The 18,881-nt window shown below is 37.6% G+C and overlaps 1 protein-coding gene across 8 annotated transcripts in view; it reads right to left on the bottom strand.

The window, feature by feature from the left end:
* RXFP1 (relaxin family peptide receptor 1) overlaps window positions 1-9,315 on the bottom strand; it is an 87,009-nt gene extending 77,694 nt beyond the window's left edge. For 2 of the 8 annotated variants that reach the window (XM_033134507.1, XM_033134506.1), the window contains exon 1: window positions 9,028-9,161. Coding sequence is in view for 4 of the 8 variants with exons in the window: in XM_033134501.1 (XP_032990392.1) it covers window positions 9,028-9,076 (49 nt within the window). In the remaining 4 variants the exon portion in view is untranslated. Of the gene's footprint in view, window positions 1-9,027 lie in introns of all 8 variants that reach the window. The other 6 variants (XM_033134500.1, XM_033134502.1, XM_033134501.1 and 3 more) reach the window with 5 other exon arrangements.
* Between the last annotated feature and the right edge of the window lie 9,566 nt (window positions 9,316-18,881).

Here is an 18,881-nt window from a genome sequence, read left to right as displayed (position 1 = left end):
TTCTTTTTATTTATGATTAGTTTTTGAATTCTACCGTCTTAGCTTTAAATATCAAGACCAAACACTGAAGGGCACAGATCATTGAGTCAGTCTTTCCACAACCTGTAGCAGGGTGTGTAAGCACGTCTGATGGCCTCGAAGCAGTTCTTCTGAACTTGGTGAGAGCTAAATGTGAGAACAAAACATCCTGTCCCTCTGGAATCTAAAACTCCTTAGGGGAACGCAGGGGGAGGAAATCACCAAGAAAGTTTGGGGGGGGAGGTTGCCTACGCAGAGGTGATTCTTATCTCGAATCCTAATATGATTCCCAAGGAAAGGGCAAGTCTCTAACAGGAGCCATATGCCCGCATGTGGAGAAGGGACTGGGTGTCTATGGTGGAGGGCAGGCTAGAGACAGGTCTGAGTCAGCCCCAAACCCCTGACAGGCAAGGAAGGACATCTGAGGTCTGTATGCTTTCCTCAGAAGCCTGGCTATGAGCAGTCAACATAAAGCTGTGTTGTTGTTTGGGTCAGAAGCATCTGGATTATGTGGTCCTGGTAGCTGCAGAATATGGAAGTGGTTACATGCTTCGCGGGTGCCAATGCCGACACTCGGAGGAATGAGTTAAATATCACAAGAAGCTGACAAATTACTATAGATGTACCTACACCTGCCCCTCTCTCTACCTGCCCTTGCACTTTGACATTTCAGAAGCTGCCCTTGAACCTAGACGCCATTGGGCAGAAGGGGAAAAGGTGGAGTACGTAAGGATTCTTAAATGACTAAGGTTGTATTTATTTTTTTAAAAGTGCCTGATTTTTAAACCAATCTACTTTGCACTGGCAAATTTAAATGTCTATCATTTTATGTAGGAGTTATGAGCTCTAAGTTTAGTAATAGAAACATAAAATTTCATTTCTGCATATCTGGGATTTGTTGCCTAAAATACAATTTTTTTTTAACCATATACTAGATCTAGTTTTGATTTACTTAATATTAGTGAAGGGGAAAAATTTTAAAGTGTGTGTGTATAATAGTTTATAACATGTTCCTCCACCCACACATTTCCTTACAGAGAATGTTGGCATTGCCTTTTTAACCTCTGAGCTCCTCCCCTACCTTGTGCTTTCTGAGGAAAAACAAAGAATAGAAAAGGACAAAACCTGAGAGGTGAATTCTCCTGAAACAATAAGTCAGAACAGAAAACAAACTTTGGGCCCAGGAAGACCTCGCAGCCGAGGGGCCTGTTGAGTTAGGAGTGTGTCAGGAGGGCTGATGGGGAAACGAGAGGCAGATGGGGTGTCCCCACAGCCTTGGAGCAAAGGGAGAAATCTTGTGGGCGAAAAGATTCAAGGGCTGCTGGGGCTTGAAGAATGATAGAGAAGAGGAGAGAGCGTAGAACATTAATAGGACTTGTGTAGCTCATTTATGAGGCATTACTCTTCAAATCTTTTCAGAGCCATGAATAAAGGTGAATACCTCATGCTAGACAAGTTTCTTTAAATGTGAACCCATTCGGAAACTGGGTCACATAGAATGGCTTTATAAGTGTTATGTTAACCTCATCACCAACAGACACATGTCTTAGCTTGTGCCTTACCCTGTGTCTATACCGAGGGCTGCTGGGTGATTTCACTGAATTCACCTTTTAATCTCTGTAGGTTTGCTCTCTGTCCACAAACACTATTTATTTATATTCAACACCATTTAGCAGCATTCTTTCTTTGATTCCACCGTAGTACACTGCCTTGTTATGTTCCTTGCTTCTTGATCAGTAAGTACCACATTTATTTTTCCTTCTTCATTGATCTGTTCAGGCATTCATTATAACTATACCATAGGAACAATGGTACGGGGATATCACAATGATAAAATGTTTAGCCTTGACCTATCTGTTCACATTTTAATTTAATAATTATAGCTTGTGTCTATTCGTATCTATTTGTCTTAGATTGCGAACACCTAGAGGGAAGAGAATTAATCTATTTAATTTTTTTGTGCAGCTCCTCCTAGGTAATGACTATAATGGAGCATGAGGATAATACTGAATCTGCTATTTATGTTAGCATAGAAACTTTGAAAAAAAGATGCCTAAGTGTCAGCAGCACGACAAAAAGATTTATACAGATTTTTTAACACTGAAATGGATCTGATGGACAAATGATTTGCCACATTATTTCAGGTCAACACTAGAGAGATAAATGCTTAGTTACTGAGAAAAGTTATTGAATTTCAACGAAGACAATCCTTCTTTCCAGGGAGCATAAATTGTGCTCCTGGAGCTCAAAAGATCAGGGGTAAGGACTGCAATCAGAAGAATAGAAAAAAAACAACAACTAAATTTAACTTAGCCAAACCAGCCACCTCTCTTGATCTTAACACAAAGAGAGAGGTTACATGGAGGTTAAGAGAACCTAACAGAAAGCTTGACTGATGACGTCTTCTTGTCTAAGTTTGAAATGTGTGAGAAAGTAGAAACATTTATAAACCATGAAGCAGTTTTGCAGTTTCCAATAAATGAGACACAACCAGGAAAGGAAAAATGGAAAATCTTGTGGACTACTGAAAATGAGTCAAGCATTTCTAGCCGGCTCTGGGAAAAAATCTGTGAAAATATCAAAAGGCTGCGATGAGCTATGGAAGATGAGGGAAGAGGATGAAAAAGAAAGATAAGGATCAGAGGTTTTGTTAGTGAACATAAAGGCAGCCTGAATTGCGTTCTATCTCAGAAACCAGTGCCTGATGCTTCTGAGAACTTAATCAGTTATTTTCGTAATTTATACTTGCAATATGGGACCTGAATAAAAGCTTTTCTGATTTCGTTCAGCCGATCTAGGTAGATACATTTATAAATTTTGTTCAAAATTTATCAATTCATGTTCATTTGCATGTCTTAATTTAGAACATTTCAATATCAAATCTGTAAAGTACCATTTATATGTTTAAATGGCCACAACTGCAGAAAACTCAGGGTCATAACTTCCTTATACTGTAAGGGTCCAATGTTGGAACCATCTTACTAAATACAGCAAAAATCAGCCCAAATGTCCATGAATCCAGGTAACCACAAAATGGGTGTAGACATGTAATCTGCACAGAGTACGTTTAATAGGCAACTACCCTTTATGAAAGTCCTAATTTGTGAGGAGGGGATCGTAGGGAGAAGAGGTGGGTAGGAACAAGAGTTCTGGTTTCAAGTTTTGGGGCCAAGAGAGTGGGACCACTCTCTTTGTGTGGATTTTGTCAGGAGGGATGGTGAGACTAAAGAATAGAGAGAATCGTTAAGATAAAAAAGCAGAAATCAAGTGTTAGGGGAGAAAGAGGAATTGGTTGATTAGAATTGGAAATCAATATCTGGGCCACTTGGAGGCCAGGAAAGGAAACGTTCCTGGGAAAAGGAAAGAAAATTCCGCGTGGCACTAAACCGACTATATGTGGGAGAAGTGAAGAGGAGGAGAAACTGAGCACATAGAAGCATCAAAACTTGAAGGAGGTGGAGCAGTGACCAGGGAGACGTTGTAGTTTTCACATACCCACTTCATCTCAATGCAGGAACCAAAATTCAAAGACAGTCTCATTCCACACGAAAAATAAGAAATCAGACTGGCATGGTAATGGATAGTTACTACCAGTGTGGGATTTATTTGTTACCAAATCATGAGTTGTTTAGTACGTTTGGGGAGCTGTATACACAGTGAAGATGTACTGTGTGGCTTCTCTAAGTGTCCTTTCCATCCTCACAAAGTTGGAAAACATGTTACGCCGTCTCAGGAAATTGTGTGTGTGCTAAGGTGGGGAGAGGGGGAAAAGAGCAAGTTCAGCGTGACTCTATTAAATGTGAACAGTCTCAACTCTGTCTCCTCTTTCTGGCCCCAGCCTCAGCGCAGGCAGGAAGACAGAAGAGATGGTCTTCTTTTTGGGGGAGGGGTAGGGAAGGAAGGGATAATGGGTGAGGCGAAGCACCTAGTTATTTGGTGCTTGAGCTGTTTGGGGGTGGGTAGCTAGAGAAAAGAAAACATCTGTTTTGAAACTAGAAGACAACTGGCAACTACCAACTATTCCTGAGAAGTTGGCAAACTTTTGTCCATTGTAGCCTCACTGGACGTCTGTATAGCAACACCCAAGTCTCATTTTTCAACTTGCAACACGGAAAGACCCCCCCCTCACCTCAGGGAGATGGCTCCTAGGGCCAGACCCATTATCTGCATGGCATGGGGTGGAAAGAACTGTAGCTTTATGGAGAGTTGAGTTGTCTGGGGAATAGCACTGGAGCATGGACTGGAGGGGGAATGTAGATTGGGAAAACACCCACTGGATCCTAAACTACTCTAAGAATTCTAAAAGCCCCTTCCAGTGAAGTTCCTCTGGGCCTGATACAAGCATGGACTTGGGGTGAGAAAAGTATAATCAGAACCCTTCTCTCTTTTGTCCATACTCTCCTTGATTGTGAGGATGGTTTAAAACATTTACCTACCATGCAAGTATGTGAAAAAATGATTGTATTGCTTAAGTGTATTGGCAAAGTCTCAATCTTTGAGGACAGGATTTTGGTGGATAATAAATTGATTTTCATAACCTTAGTCTAGGTTTTTTCTATTATAAGGTGCTATTTTACCCTTCTCATATTTCCTGCCCTTCTGATGCTACACATAAAATTTGGAGACCCACTTTTAAAAGTGATTTAAAGATAACAGAGCTGAAAACAAAAAGGAACGCTGCTATATGGCCCCAGTTTCTATGTAAAAACAAGGGCATTGTACTCTATAAATTTCAGTTACCTTTGAACTCAGAAAAGTCTGATTTTCTGAAACTTAAATTTAAAAAAGTCCTTGAGAGACATAAGAAGAAACTGTCCAACTAGACAGCAATTCACTTGAGACTCAGAGGGTGGGAGGCAGAAAAAAACTCTTCGTACTATTTTTCTTTAAATGAATTAGAATCGAGTCAACAGGAAAGGTTTTCAGGAGACACTAGTGCAACGAGATATTTTAATCAATGAAATAGCTCATATAACTGTACGGCCTCTGTGTCCCAGTGCATACTCCATCTCCTAACAAAAACAAAAAATGATTTCAAATTTTAAGTGCTTTTTCTTTAAAAAGGATGAATCTTACATTAAAGAATACATAAGATTATCTGTTGTCCTTTTTCGGAACTAATCACATGGGTGACAGTTTCGTTCAAAGGGGCACCCCTGACTAAAGGTAGACCTGGAACTGGGTTCAGAGACAGGGGCTAAGGAGAGAGCTGTGTTGTTCTTCTCCAAGAATGAGAACTTGAATTCCTGTGGCAAATAGGGGAGGGGTAGTGGAGGGAGGATGACGAGGAGAGAGAGGTGGAGAGAGGAGCCAGCACAATGGCAGAGGCGAGGGCTCCACGTGGCCTAAAGCCGCCAGTGAAAAAGCCCCAAAAGGCCCTCTCCCAAATAATAATTCTAAGACATTTTTTGAGAGTGCTGATTATTTATAAAAGACATTATTTGTTATTATGGAAGATTTAAGAAACAAAGTGGCCTTAGTTTAATCAGGCAGTGCTCAATTATGCAATGGATCTATATAACAAAAAAATCAGATATCCAAATTACTATACAATATAACTATTTAACAGGATGATATCAATTTCTGGCACTAGCAGCAGGAGACCTTGCTTTATACAGTCCTTTTTCCACTCGCCCTTTGTCTGGGTTGCCATAGAGAACAAAACCTAAATTGGAAATATTAACAACTTGCCCCTGCTTATCTCCAAAGAAGGAAAGAGCTGTTGATTTCAGTGATGGATGCTTGTCATTCTGATCAGGATGATGGGTGAAGGTGCAGAATTGAAGAAGATGAGAGCGTATTGGATCACTACGCATAAGGCAGAAAATAGAGCTACTGGAGGTGTGGAGATAATGAGGGGAGAAAAATATCCAATAGGTAGATATCCAAGAAGAGGGAGAGGTAAGCTAATATAGGAATTAAGTTCATATTTATTGGTACTTCCTATGTGTATAGCTCTGTGCCACAGGTGCTGGAAACAAAGTGATTTCTAAGCAAAATCCTGGGGTTAATACAGGTGGAGTCTAATTTTCTATACATTCAAATTATTGACCTTTATATATACCCTTTACCCAGCTTTTCCTAATGGTAAAATCTTACACAACCATAGTACATTTTCAAAACTAAGAAATTAACACTGGCGCAATATAGCTAACTAGACTGTAGACTGAGGAATTTCTCCAGGCTAAAAGGAAACCTTTTCTGAATCTTAATGTCTCTCTCTCCGTGTGTCCTTATCTCATTGTTCGGTAATCCCAGATTAACTTGCTGTCTTCTCCACTCTACCCTTTCAGAACAGGAATCATGCCGTGGTCATCCTTTCGTCCTACTTACTGCTTATTCAAGTAGCTGGCATTCGGTAACTATTTTGGGTTAAAATGCTGACTAATAATTGCTTAAGTCTATAAAGGGCTTAACGTTTGCAAAGCCCTTTTACACACATTACCTCCACTGAGAATTTCATGGCCTGGGGAAAGAGCATAGGCTTTCAAAGCATTCACATCTTGGCATTTATTACCCTGAGTCGTGTGAGAAGGTACTGAATGTTGTGTGCTTAATTGTATTTACAGAATAGAGTTGTTTTGAAGACACAGGGAGGTAATTCATGTAATAAAAAACAAACACGGGGATCCGGGAGGTAGATAGGATAAAGGAGATTTTATTGCCATTTTACAAACTAAGCCTCAGAGAGGGTAAGTCATTGTCAAAAAACCACAGAGCTGGTACATGACAGTGCTGCTAAGCACCTTAAGTCAGCTGTCTCCCATGACAACTGTTCCCAGGCAACTGCAAAGTGGATTAACAAACAAACAAACAAACAACCATGGGGCAGTTGCAGAGATTTAAGACTTCTCTTTTATGTCACTGTTGACTTCTTTTGCTGGACACATAGGAAATCCTCTCTTAGGTGAGGCTGAGTGATGAGATAAACTAAAAGCGGAATCACGGGTATGGATGGCTATTTCAGGGGTCCCTGTCAAATGCCCCTCCACTCCACCCGCTCAGAGGGCCTTGGATGTTTATGCCTCATCCTTTGTGGAAGGCAGAGAAGGATGAGGGCTTGGAGTTCTCCAGTACTCACAGTTGCATGATCAAAAAAAGTTTAAATCAAAAGAATTTAAATTTAAAAAGTTGGAGGGTTTTGACATTATCATCATCATTATTATTATCTACTTTAGATTTTCTGCTCATGAAAATAATTTCTTTTTAATTGAAGTTGATTGGGGTGACAATTTTAGTCAAGTTACATAGATTTCAGGTGTACAATTCTGTATCACATCATCTATAAATCCCATTGTGTGTTCACCACCCAGAGTCAGTTCTCCTTCCATCACCATATATTTGATCCCCTTTATCTATCACCCCCTCCCACCTTACCCTCGAAAATAATTTTTTATTAACAAAAAAGAAGTATGTAAGCAGGGAACCTTTTTACTAACCTGAAATGACTGGTAGGTAGCACATTAGCCAAATCTGCTTCTTAACCTGCCCTGAACACCTTTTGCACACCTACCCTTGAATTCCTCATACTAGAATGCCTGTTTGGAAGTATTCTTTGGCTTAATCAATCTATTCAGTTCGTTGAAATGGAATAAGAGATGGTAGAATATGTTACTGATTTACGAGGCGGTAGGTGCCAAATCTCAAAACTCTGATAGTTTAAACACTTGGATTATAATTAGAAACACCCGGTTTCTGTGTGGGTGTTTGCAATATGATTCTTCCCCCCTAGTTAAAACATGGGAATGTCAGAAATCAATATTAGAGATGGAGAAAGCTAGGAACTAGAATGTTTCTCTAGGATTCTGATCATTTTTTTGACTTTGATGCTGTCTCTCTCCTTTGACCATTAAAGTGAGGTGTTCTAGAAGGCAGGAAGAAAGGAGAGAAAGGAAAAAAAAATCACGTTGGTGTGGCATATGCCATCAGAATTGGGAGAATTAGGATTTAAATTTATTCTGAGCCATTCCTTAATAGAATACCTTTGTGTAAACAAACTTTTGTAAACTTTTAAAAGATTTGAATTTGGGTGGTAAACATATAATACAGATGATGTATTCCAGGATTGTGCACTTGAAACCTATATATTTATTAACCAATGTCACCCCAATAAATTTAATAAAAAATAAAATAAAATAAGAGATAAAGCAATATAAACATTCTTGTGAAGTCTAAATTTGTTGAATCTCATTCATGGCCAGGATTACAAAATACTCAAGTTACTCAGAAAGTTTTCTTTCTTGATTTGCTTTGACCTTCTCATCATTTATTATACAAGAAACAAAAACCATTTTATTTCTATTTACATAATATAATTTAAATAGGGTTTAATGCAGAACGACTCTTTCCCTTGATTAAAAAAATTCTGAAAAATAACCTATGGCACACACAGAGAAACCAAAAGTTGTCATTATAGCAAAAGTAAAATGTCCATTTGGGCTTTTCATGTGTCTGTGGTTTTCATTGCTTTGTACTTTTCCATGTTTTTCTTTTAAGGGACAACTTTTACTAATTAAAAAAAGTTTTTAAATGCATCTCCCTCTGAGGAGGCACACCTATGATATCAAATCACACAGGACTAGGACAATGGACCATTACAACCATATAAAAACCAGAACAAATGTGAAGACTTCCCAGGATATTTCAACGGGCATATTTCAAGAACCTGATCTGTTTAGGGACTACTCCTCCTGAAATATTATAAAATGACATAAAATATTATAAAATGACTTATAAACTAATTGTTAATATCAGTTACACAAATTGGTTGCTATGAAGCATTGGTGGATATTGGCAGGCTAGTCTTGCTTAAGTCCTGACACTGACAACATATTCCAGTGTTTAATATAAATACCAGATATGTATTAAGAATAGTAATTCTGAAATGAGATTACAGTTTTGTCAGAAAAAAGCATTTTTATCTCAAAAGCATCACATAAGTAACATTTGTACTTGTGATCATTTCATAAAATACTAAGGTATACAAAATTAAATACTGAGCATACTTACAATATTTTCCAAAAATCAAGAGGTAGAAGAGGACAGGACCAGCTGTCATTTCCTTCTTTCTGAGCAACTGATTAAGAAAAGTGAATATAATTTAGTCTTGGTTTCTGAGTCGCATGAAGCTCACGGTGGTTGTGTGCTATTTCTGTCTGCAATCTTAGCAGCTATAAAGCAGTCCTCCCTCCTTTCTCTCTTATTTCCTCTCCCTCTCTCTTTCCATTCCCTCTTCTTTTCTTCTTCCTTTCCCTCTCTCCTGTCTCTCAGACTCTCTCCTTCCCACCCTCCTTCTCTTAAAAGTCTTAATATGCTTCTTTACACACACACACACACACACACACACACACACACACACACACACACACCACACCCGCGCAAACACAGACAAAGCTCAGCCAGCGAGGAAAAGTTTCAGACAGAGAACGTACAGGCTCTTGTTGATGCTAAACATCTTGTTTCTATGTCCTGCGACGTCTACAAATCAGGGTGTGTATGAACACTGACAAACGTCTGAACTGATCAAGATCACACTACTGGAAAGAAATTGAGCTAGAGATATATTACAAACAAAAAATGTATTTTTTCCCTCTATGATTTGGGGCTAGGAAAAGAACAGAACAAAAAACAGGGCAAAATGCTTTTGTGGAATGAACTATAAGGCAAGAATTAAAGTGTCACCACAGTAATCTTTTATGATCTGTCTGAGTTTAGGCATTTGAATGATAGGTTATTGTTTGAAGTGAAAAATACAAAGAAATGAAAAGCAAATCTTAAATTTTCTTGAACTCATCAGTTTTACGACGGTGGAGACCAGGACCCGTCCTTGTTTGTGGAGTAAAGAATTCCTGGGTTTGAATCATAGTCTGTTACTTTACAGTTGTGTTGCTTATTCTTAGCTGAGCTTTGGCTTTCTGGAGGAAAACATCTATCTGGACATTCGGCGCAGTTCATACTGAACGTCTGGCATAGGTCCTCCTGCATAATAGTTGATTACTAAATGGCAGCCATTCACATGACGATGATTTTCATTACTTTTATCAGTGGGAAAAAGAGTATGCAAATGCAAAGCACATTTCCATGGAATGCATTTTCTTTTAACCAGGCTATATCATTCTTAGTATTTTGCGACTTTATAATTATTGCCAGAACAAGAGGGTAACCCCTTGGCATGAGAAATGTGTTTGTGAGGCTAATGCCTCCTAACCACTCTACAGGTAGAATCTATTTAAATTACATGTTCTTACATCATTGACTTCACCATAAGACGCCTATTTCTAAACGGTGGCTTAAAGGTTTTATTAACACTGCTTTTGTTCTTTCCTGTAGAAGTAATTAATACCAGGAGAAAAGAAATGATGTATAGGAAGCTTTACCTGTGCTTGCTCATTGATCAGTAGTTTTATTTAAGGAAGATACTGTTCTTTTGATAGACATATTTATGATTAACTGAATTTGAATGCTCATTTAATGTTTCATAAACGTTCATTAAGTGTTTATCATTTATAATAATACTTAAAATGTTTTAGAGTGGTTAATGATTTTTTATTTAGTTTAGAAATAGCACTTCCTGGAAGGATGTCGTGGGACACATCAAGGGGGACCCCCTAAGAAGGTCCTCAAAAGTAAAGCTGGGAAATGTCCGGCATAAAGAAGTTGATATAGAGTTTTCAAAGTAATCCTAATGTTATTTTGTTAGTTTTGAACATTTTGCCGGAGCTAATATCCTAGACATATACAGCTAGTGGACCAGTAGCCAAGAAGTACTCTTTAACAATATATACATTCAATGTACTTTCAATCTCAAATGATCGGTGCAAAATTTCAAAATAAGTTTTCATTTCACTAAGACTTGGTTAGATTTTACTAAAATAGATATTTATCTAAATGGACAATGTTAGACATTTGTTTTTGCAGGATACCAGTTCTTTCTTATTTTTGGCAAAGACAGTGAATCTGGAATATTAGTTTTACATAGGTATACTGGTGGAAAAAAGCCACTGACAGACACTATTGTTATTTTGGGCCAGGAGATTTGTTATTGTGAGGTGCTGTCCTTTGCATTGTGGGATATTTAACAGCATCTCTACCCATCTACCCACTAGATGTCAATAGCACTCCCTAGTTTCCACAATTAAAAATGTCTTCAGATATTGGCCAATGTCTCCTGGGGGGTAATCTTATTCCTGGTTGAGAACAACTGCATTGTAGCAAAAGACTTCCCTGAAAATGTTCAAGTATTGATTTTTTGCCAGAAAATTAAAATAGAATTCTTCTCACCTAAAATTTGAAGTGTGTTTTCTCATTTTCTTGCTTTGCAGTTTGAAGACACATCCTAAAGATGTATTTTTTTTAAAAAAATAAAAAAGATGGTGTGTGCTGCTAGCCTTCTCTTCCTGCCCACATCGTTCAGTTATAAACGTGCGCTACAGGCCTGATAGAATCTGATGTCACTGCACAGGTTTGGCTGAGCACCGCAGGGCTTTCTACCCTAGATGTGGTGCTGACTCAGGCTCATAGAGACTAACACCCTTTCTTATCTTGGAACCTCTTCTAAAACCGATTGAAGCACTGGGAATAATAACAAAACCTTCTGTTTGAAAATTACTTCTTGGAATAACCTAGAGAGTCAAGCCAGATAAGCATAATGAGCCTGTCTGCACTATCTCCGCTCAAGTTTCCAATCTTGTGGTTTTTTTCATCCTACCACCACTGACAACCACTACTACGGTCTGCAGTATGATATTTGAAAATTAGCTAATGACACTTAAGGGTTTTTGTCCAGGCTTCTGAACCTACTTGCCACCATCATTTTCAATAGTGGAAACAGCCATTTTATTAAATGTTTGTTTTATTGTAGACCTGGGAAAATCTCAATGAAACAGGTTGGTAAAACCTTAGTCAGAGTCTCATGATGTAGAGATAGTCATAAATTAAACCAACTCATAAATTAAGAATCAGTGCAATTGCAGGGCCAAAATGCAGGCTGTCACATTTTTCATCCTATGGATCCACTTCTAATTGGCAGCTGTCAATCTGGCAATACTCTTGAGATGCTCATCACCTCTAAGTCACCCCCAAAAGACAATTTTAGCTGTCATGGTTTAGTATTAATAAAAAATTCCGAAATGAGATGATTTCTTAGGAACAATATCAAGCAAAATGTGCAACAGGGACACAGCAACGAATAAGCACAGGTATTTCAAAAGATATTTTATACAAAATCTAAACAATTTCACCCTAGGTGGAAGTGATCAGAAGCCATTACATCATTTAAGCAGAAAATTAGCCATTAAATGGCAAATCAAGTCCCATGTGGATTCATGCGTTTCCTTTGAGGGATGTAATAGAGACATGACAGAATGGTGATTCTCTGAAAAAGTGACAGTGTAAAGATGAGGATAAGTTTAACAACTCAACATTAAACTCTATCTATCTATCTGTCTATCTATCTATCTATCTATCTATCTATCTATCTATCTATCTATCTATCTATCTACCTACCTACCTACCTACCTATCTATGTATAATCTAGCTCATGAAGTAAATACTAGTTTATGGCGTTTGTTAAGAGCAAACTATGTGTAGAGCTTGGTATTATTAACTTTGCTTGACTTAGTTCCCTTAAACGATTATAATTGAAGACATACAAGTTTCAGGCTCATTCTATCTAGATTGAGTCTACCTACTTCAAGACTGACAGTATAAAAGAAGCAATATGGTCTGTGATTGAGCCAGTGATAGGATCTAGAAACTAAACACACTGTTTCATATCTGTCAACCTGTTGCTCTCTGAGCAGACATCGTCCTTCCTTCTTTCCCCACAGATCCACTGCACATGCTCAGTTATTATAGGTAGGCTTCAGCTTCTTCAGTTGTCTAGATTGCACTTCAGCCTCCCTGCTGTGACAGGAGCCTTGCGTCTAACCCTCGCTCACTTGCCTATGATTTAGATTGCTCTTCACTCCATGGGGCCAGCCCGACCGGAGATTTAGTGCTCTGAGCCCTAGCGTAATAATCCAGTGTCCTCCCCTTTAGGACTGACTATCCATCAGCCAGCTGCGGATGCCTCTGCCCGCCTCAGCTGACTACCGATTTTATGCGCGGGGCATGTCCTACATGCTGGAAGGAAGAATAAATTAGAAAAGTAAAGGTGGCTTGTTTCAGTAGTACCAGTAGAAGATGGGAAGTTCCAGTCCCAGTTTTGTCACTGATTGCACACAGAACCGCTGATGAGTCACTTAAAATGCACTGGTCCTCAGCTGCCTCACTTGTAAAGCAAATAGTGGATCTTTCAGATGCATTATAGCTCTGTCATTTTATGAAATACAACACTCTGCTTCAAAGTAATTTATAAATTAGATGGATCCAGAATGCATGCATATGAATTACCTAAAATATATTTTAATGAAATCTCTGAATGAAAATTCATGCCATGAATTATATAACGTGGTAAAGGAGATGTGGGAGGGCATCCAGGAGACTGGTATAGAGAGCTATGGGGAGCTGACTATGGGAGCTCTTTTAGGGGAGAAAATCTGTGCAGCGAGTGTGAAAGACAGAAGGTCGGGGATCGACAGAGTAATAGAAACAACACTGAACTTTAAACACAAGTGAGTGCAAAAGATAAGCACTTGCAAATAGTAGTAGGTCTGGATGGGTCTAGGTCAGAATAGACAAACGGTATTGGAGAGCTATGGGGTAATCAGTTGTTGGAGAGTGTCAGACATGAGGTTGATGAATTTAGATATGAAAGTGGACATTAATTTCCACTTTTGGAAATTAATTTCAATTGCAATGAATTGAAATAGTCAAAAGGAGACGGAAAAAGGACTAGTCTCACGACCATGTGCTGCAAAAGAGGAGAAAGAGCTGGGACTTCAGTCGGGGAGAGGAGGCTGTTGTGTAACAGATGGAAGTCAGCTATTATGGTTTGTGTGACTGCAAAGGCATGCAAACACAAGCCATTGCCAGAAAGAACACAATCTTAATCATAGTTAATCATGAACACACTTAGACTTTAGAACAATGATGTCTAAAAGAAATACAATGCAAGCCACATATGCCATTTAAAATTTGCTAGTGGCCACATTAAAAAAGTAAAAAGAAACCGGTACAATTAATTTTAATAATACATTTTATTTAACTTAATATATCCAAAATATAAAAATTATTGAGAGTTTTCTTTTTCTTTTCTTCTTTATTTTTTTTACTGTCTTTGAAGTCTGGTATGTATTTCACCCTTGCAGTGCATCTCAATTTGGACCAACCACATTTAAAGCGCTCAGGAGCCACGTGTGGCCAGTGGCCACCATATTGGTCAGGGCAGCTAGAGAATGGTGCAAGAGGTTTCTTTAAGACTCCATCAGGTTACATTTTGTTACATTAAAAATAATCATAGGATATTAAACATATAAAGCTTTGTAGTCCTTCAATAGTGTTTAGATCTGATGGTCAAACAAAAAAGAATTATTTCATAGTTACGTAGAATTTTCATTAACAGCAATGCGTACAACATAAGGTTACCAAGCTTAATTTTATCAAGTAAAAAATCATCAGGGTAGGAAAAAGGTAACATGACAAATTGCACATTGGCTTTGAAAGCTTCTACCTGGAAGTGAAATATGTCTGCTCACATTTCACTGGCCTAACTACAAAGTGGTAAGGGAAGGGCACTCCAACGCTGTAGCTCGAAGGAAGAAAGCAGAAATATTTTTACACTACTAATGACAACCTCAGTCTGCCTTTTTGATCACCTGTAGACATAATATAATAATCTCTTTTAAAAGGGAGACATTACAGAAATTATATCTCTTATAACAATCCTTTTCCCATTTTTCCATGTCAGGACTCATTGGAGTGCAGCTGACAGAAATCCAACTCAGTTAAGGTCCAGTCTTTCTGTCAATTTCTGCCTGTCTCCTTCTCCTCCCCCACCTCTCTCCTATTCTCTTTTGTTTCTCCTCTCTGCTTTATTACTTAGACTTTCTCTGTGTGATTGACATAATGGCTCCTATTAACCTCTGCTTTCTTATCTTTTCAGGTCCATCTATGATCTTCAAAGCAAGGAAACATCTCTTACTCTAATTAAAGAACTATTGGTGCAGGTCTCTGATTTTAGGTTAGACATTTTGCCCTGAGCTAAACATTATGTCCAGGGGAACAAGGTCTAACAATGATCTGAGACTAGATTATGTATTTATCTTGATGATTAGAAGGCAATGTACTATACATTCTCAGAATATGGATAATGGGCAGGATTGGTGGGCAGATCCACAGTCTACCACAATCCAGAAGTTTCCTATCACAGTAAGTATAAAAGGAAACAGTACCTAGGCTGAAAATGCTCAGGCCGTGTGGAATTAGTGATTACAGGTAAGAGGAGAATGGGGCAGGGGACAGGAGTGCAGAATGAGGAAAGGAAAGATTGGCAAAGACAGATGGTCAATAAATGCTTCATTAACTAATATAAGTTGAATTAGAATATTGTCAGGCTTTATAAGTTGATGTATGTGGAAGTTGTGAAGAACATGAAAAGTAACTGCTATTATCACAATAGTTATCAATGCAAAAATATTAAAAAGTAATATATAATTATGCATTATGATTTTGCTATGTAAAGACAGATTTTGTCATATTATTACTTTCCTTCTGGTGATAACACTCTTCAGGCTGTGCTACTGAAAAGAGAAGATGTTGGAATAAGAAATCCTTGTTGTGAAAACAAAAATGTGTTTCTTATTTCTCATTGCATTTTCTTTTAGAATTACTAGAGTCCAAATCTAAGTTCTTGGGATTTCTAAATTATGTTCCAGGTAACTGGCTATCACTCATGTTAGCATGTTATGAAATAGCTATAGGGAATTTCTCAGCTATTGTATCTTCCAGAGACTAATCAAATACAGCATATTATTGAGTCTAGGAGTAAAGACAACTTAATGAAGACAGATTTGGGCAGCTCCTCATTCCTATCATGTGTATTGGCTGCTACTCACTTTTCGAAATGTGAAGTTGGGTTTTCTCACAACTTGTTAATCTGTAAACAAATCAAACAGTCATATACTTAAAAGGGTCAAATATCTTACCTGATTTGCTATAGGAGGATAAAAAATTTTATGTGTGGCACATTGTGGGACATGTGTTGGAACCAAGGGGAGTGAAGGGGAGGTAGAGAAGAGGTACTAGAGAAAATGCAGCTTCAGTCATGATATAAAGGGGGGAATTATGGAATAAATCCTAGTGGAATCATCAGAATTCAAACTGGAAACACCAAGAATCAAACAGGCACTTGACAAAAGCTAAGCAGACTACTGGGTACTAAGGATCAACAAAGAGAAAATAAGGGCATGTGGGATGAGGCTCTGGAAATGGATCCTAAATGAGCCAACCTAGTGTGCTGGACCTCTTGTCTCTGAGACTATTATTACCCAGCTGATGGGACACCTTAGACTTTAGTATCTCATACCTGGTGATTTTTCTGGAGGAGAGAAGCCTGAGAAAATAGCGATGCATTAAAAAGATTAGGAAGAGTAGGGCTGGAGAGACGATGAATCTGGGTGCATTATGTCAAATAGTCAATTAATGGTAAACTTTATTTACTTGCATATTCTTGATGATCATGATTGGATTCACCTTTTATTTTCTCTAGGATAAGTAGTAACTATTCTTTAACTCCAGCAATTTACTCATCTTTGTTAATTTTGCCCAAATTAACATTATAAGTTAATTTAGAATTTAGACTTTATGCTAAGACATCAAAACAACCACAGTGTCCTTCAGTAGATGACTGGATAAAGAAGATGTGGTATATGTACACAATGGAATACTATTCTGCCATAAGAAAAGATGAAATACTGCCATTTGCGACAACATAGATGGATCTTGAGATTATTATGCTAAGTGAAACAAGTCAGACAGAAAAAGTTGAGAACCACATGACTTTACTGTATGTGGGATATGAAACTGAAAGCAACAAAGGAACAAGACAAACAAATAAAGAAACAAAAACTCATGGACAGAGACAACGGTTTAGTGGTTACCAGAGGGGGAGGGGTAGGGGGGATGGTATAAGAGAGTAAAGGGGGTCAAATATATGGCGATGGAAGGAGAACTGACTCTGGGTGGTGAACACACAATGTCATATAGATGATGTAGTACAGAATTGTGCACTTGAAACCTATGTAATTTTACTAATCATTGTCACCCCCAATAAATTCAATTAAAAAAGGAATTTAGACTTTGTAAGTCTCCACATCATAGTAATAATTCATACTCTTTTGAAAAGCTGGGAGAATTGGTGGTCTCATAATCATTAAAATGAGTTTCTGAGGTTGTTAAGACCATCCTTGGTTATTAAATAACACAATATGAAAAGCAACCCAAAGTCCTGAAAAGTAACCTTGTCTGAAGGTGGCCCTGTCCTCACAAAATTCTCTTTATCTGCACTAGTCAGCGTGCAGCAGAGAAGCTAGTTTTCAGAGAGCTGAACAGTAAGAGGCAGTGGTCAATTTTTTAAAGTGCTTCAAATAAACATAAAAATATACAGGGTCTAAAGTTAATTAAAATTAAGTTTTTAGGTACACGTTTAATAATTTGCAGTTTCAAATCTTTAATGAATGAAAAATATTTCTTTGGGACACAATTTATACCATAAATTTAGGAAACTACTGTGGGTCACTAGTTTATCACAAGAATTAATCTTATTTCCTCTCTAATGTAGTATCTCTATTTAAGAAACTAAGGTAAATTGATTTTTTGATTAAATGCTATTTTTCACATTACCACATAAATGATGATATAATTGTACGTGGTTCAAATTGGAAATTAAAAAAACTATGACTCAGTTTTAACGAGAGATACAAATAATTGGTAGCAAACCACACCCATATAATAATGTATGATTTTAGAAAAATTTAACTTTATATGTACTCAGAGTTTGCTTTGCAACTTTTGGAAAATCTATAAACATACATGAAGCCGATTTTAATTTAATTTAGTTATTTTTTTTCTAAAAGGTAATACAGTGTCTTTAATTTTGTGTTATTTTGAAATGAAAGACACATATGTTCTTTGGAAAACAGTCTATAAGCTAAAATAAAATAAATAGCTGTGGTCAAACTTCCAAATATGAAGGCAAAATGAATACAGTATAATAATGTTAGACACATTTTTGATGATTTGAAAAAAATGGATATTCATAACATTATTACTTACTAAATTTCTTTTAAGAAGTATTACAGAATTGTACACTTGAAACCTATGTAACTTGACTAACAATTGTCACCCCAATAAACTTTAATTAAAAAAAAAATATATGACCAAGTGAGAAACCAGATCAGATGAGGACTGAAAGTAGGGGAGGTGATAATAAACGGTCATTAGCAATGAAAAAAAAAGAAATATGGTGAGGTTCTAGATAATATTTAGTCAGAAGTATGAGTGTTTTAATTTTCTTAATATTCTTTAGTAGCAATTTAGAAGTTATTTTTTAGTAATTTTAGAAGTTCTTTAGTAGTAATTTAGAAGTTATTTTTTTGTAACAACTTCTGTTTCTTATTGGACCTATGGCACAGTCTTTAACACTGGCTCTCAAGGTGTGGGCCTGGGAACTGGTTAGAAACCAGTTCCCCATCTACTAAAGCAGAAATTTGGGCTTGGAGCCCAGGCATTTATTGTTTAACAAGCCTTCCAGGTTCAGATACACACTCAACTTTGAGACCCCCTTGTCCAAATGAGTGAGAAAGTTATTGTCTCATTTGAGACATGAAAAAACAATGAAATATTTTTGGCCTTAGATATAGGTCCTGCTCCTACTTTGAGTGGGTAAAACCACGCTGCTAAAGAGTGAGTACATCAGTACTGAT

This window comes from Rhinolophus ferrumequinum, chromosome 18 (assembly GCF_004115265.2).
Source record: "Rhinolophus ferrumequinum isolate MPI-CBG mRhiFer1 chromosome 18, mRhiFer1_v1.p, whole genome shotgun sequence".
Taxonomy (NCBI): Eukaryota; Metazoa; Chordata; class Mammalia; order Chiroptera; family Rhinolophidae; genus Rhinolophus; species Rhinolophus ferrumequinum.
This window is presented reverse-complemented; position numbering and strand designations above follow the sequence as displayed.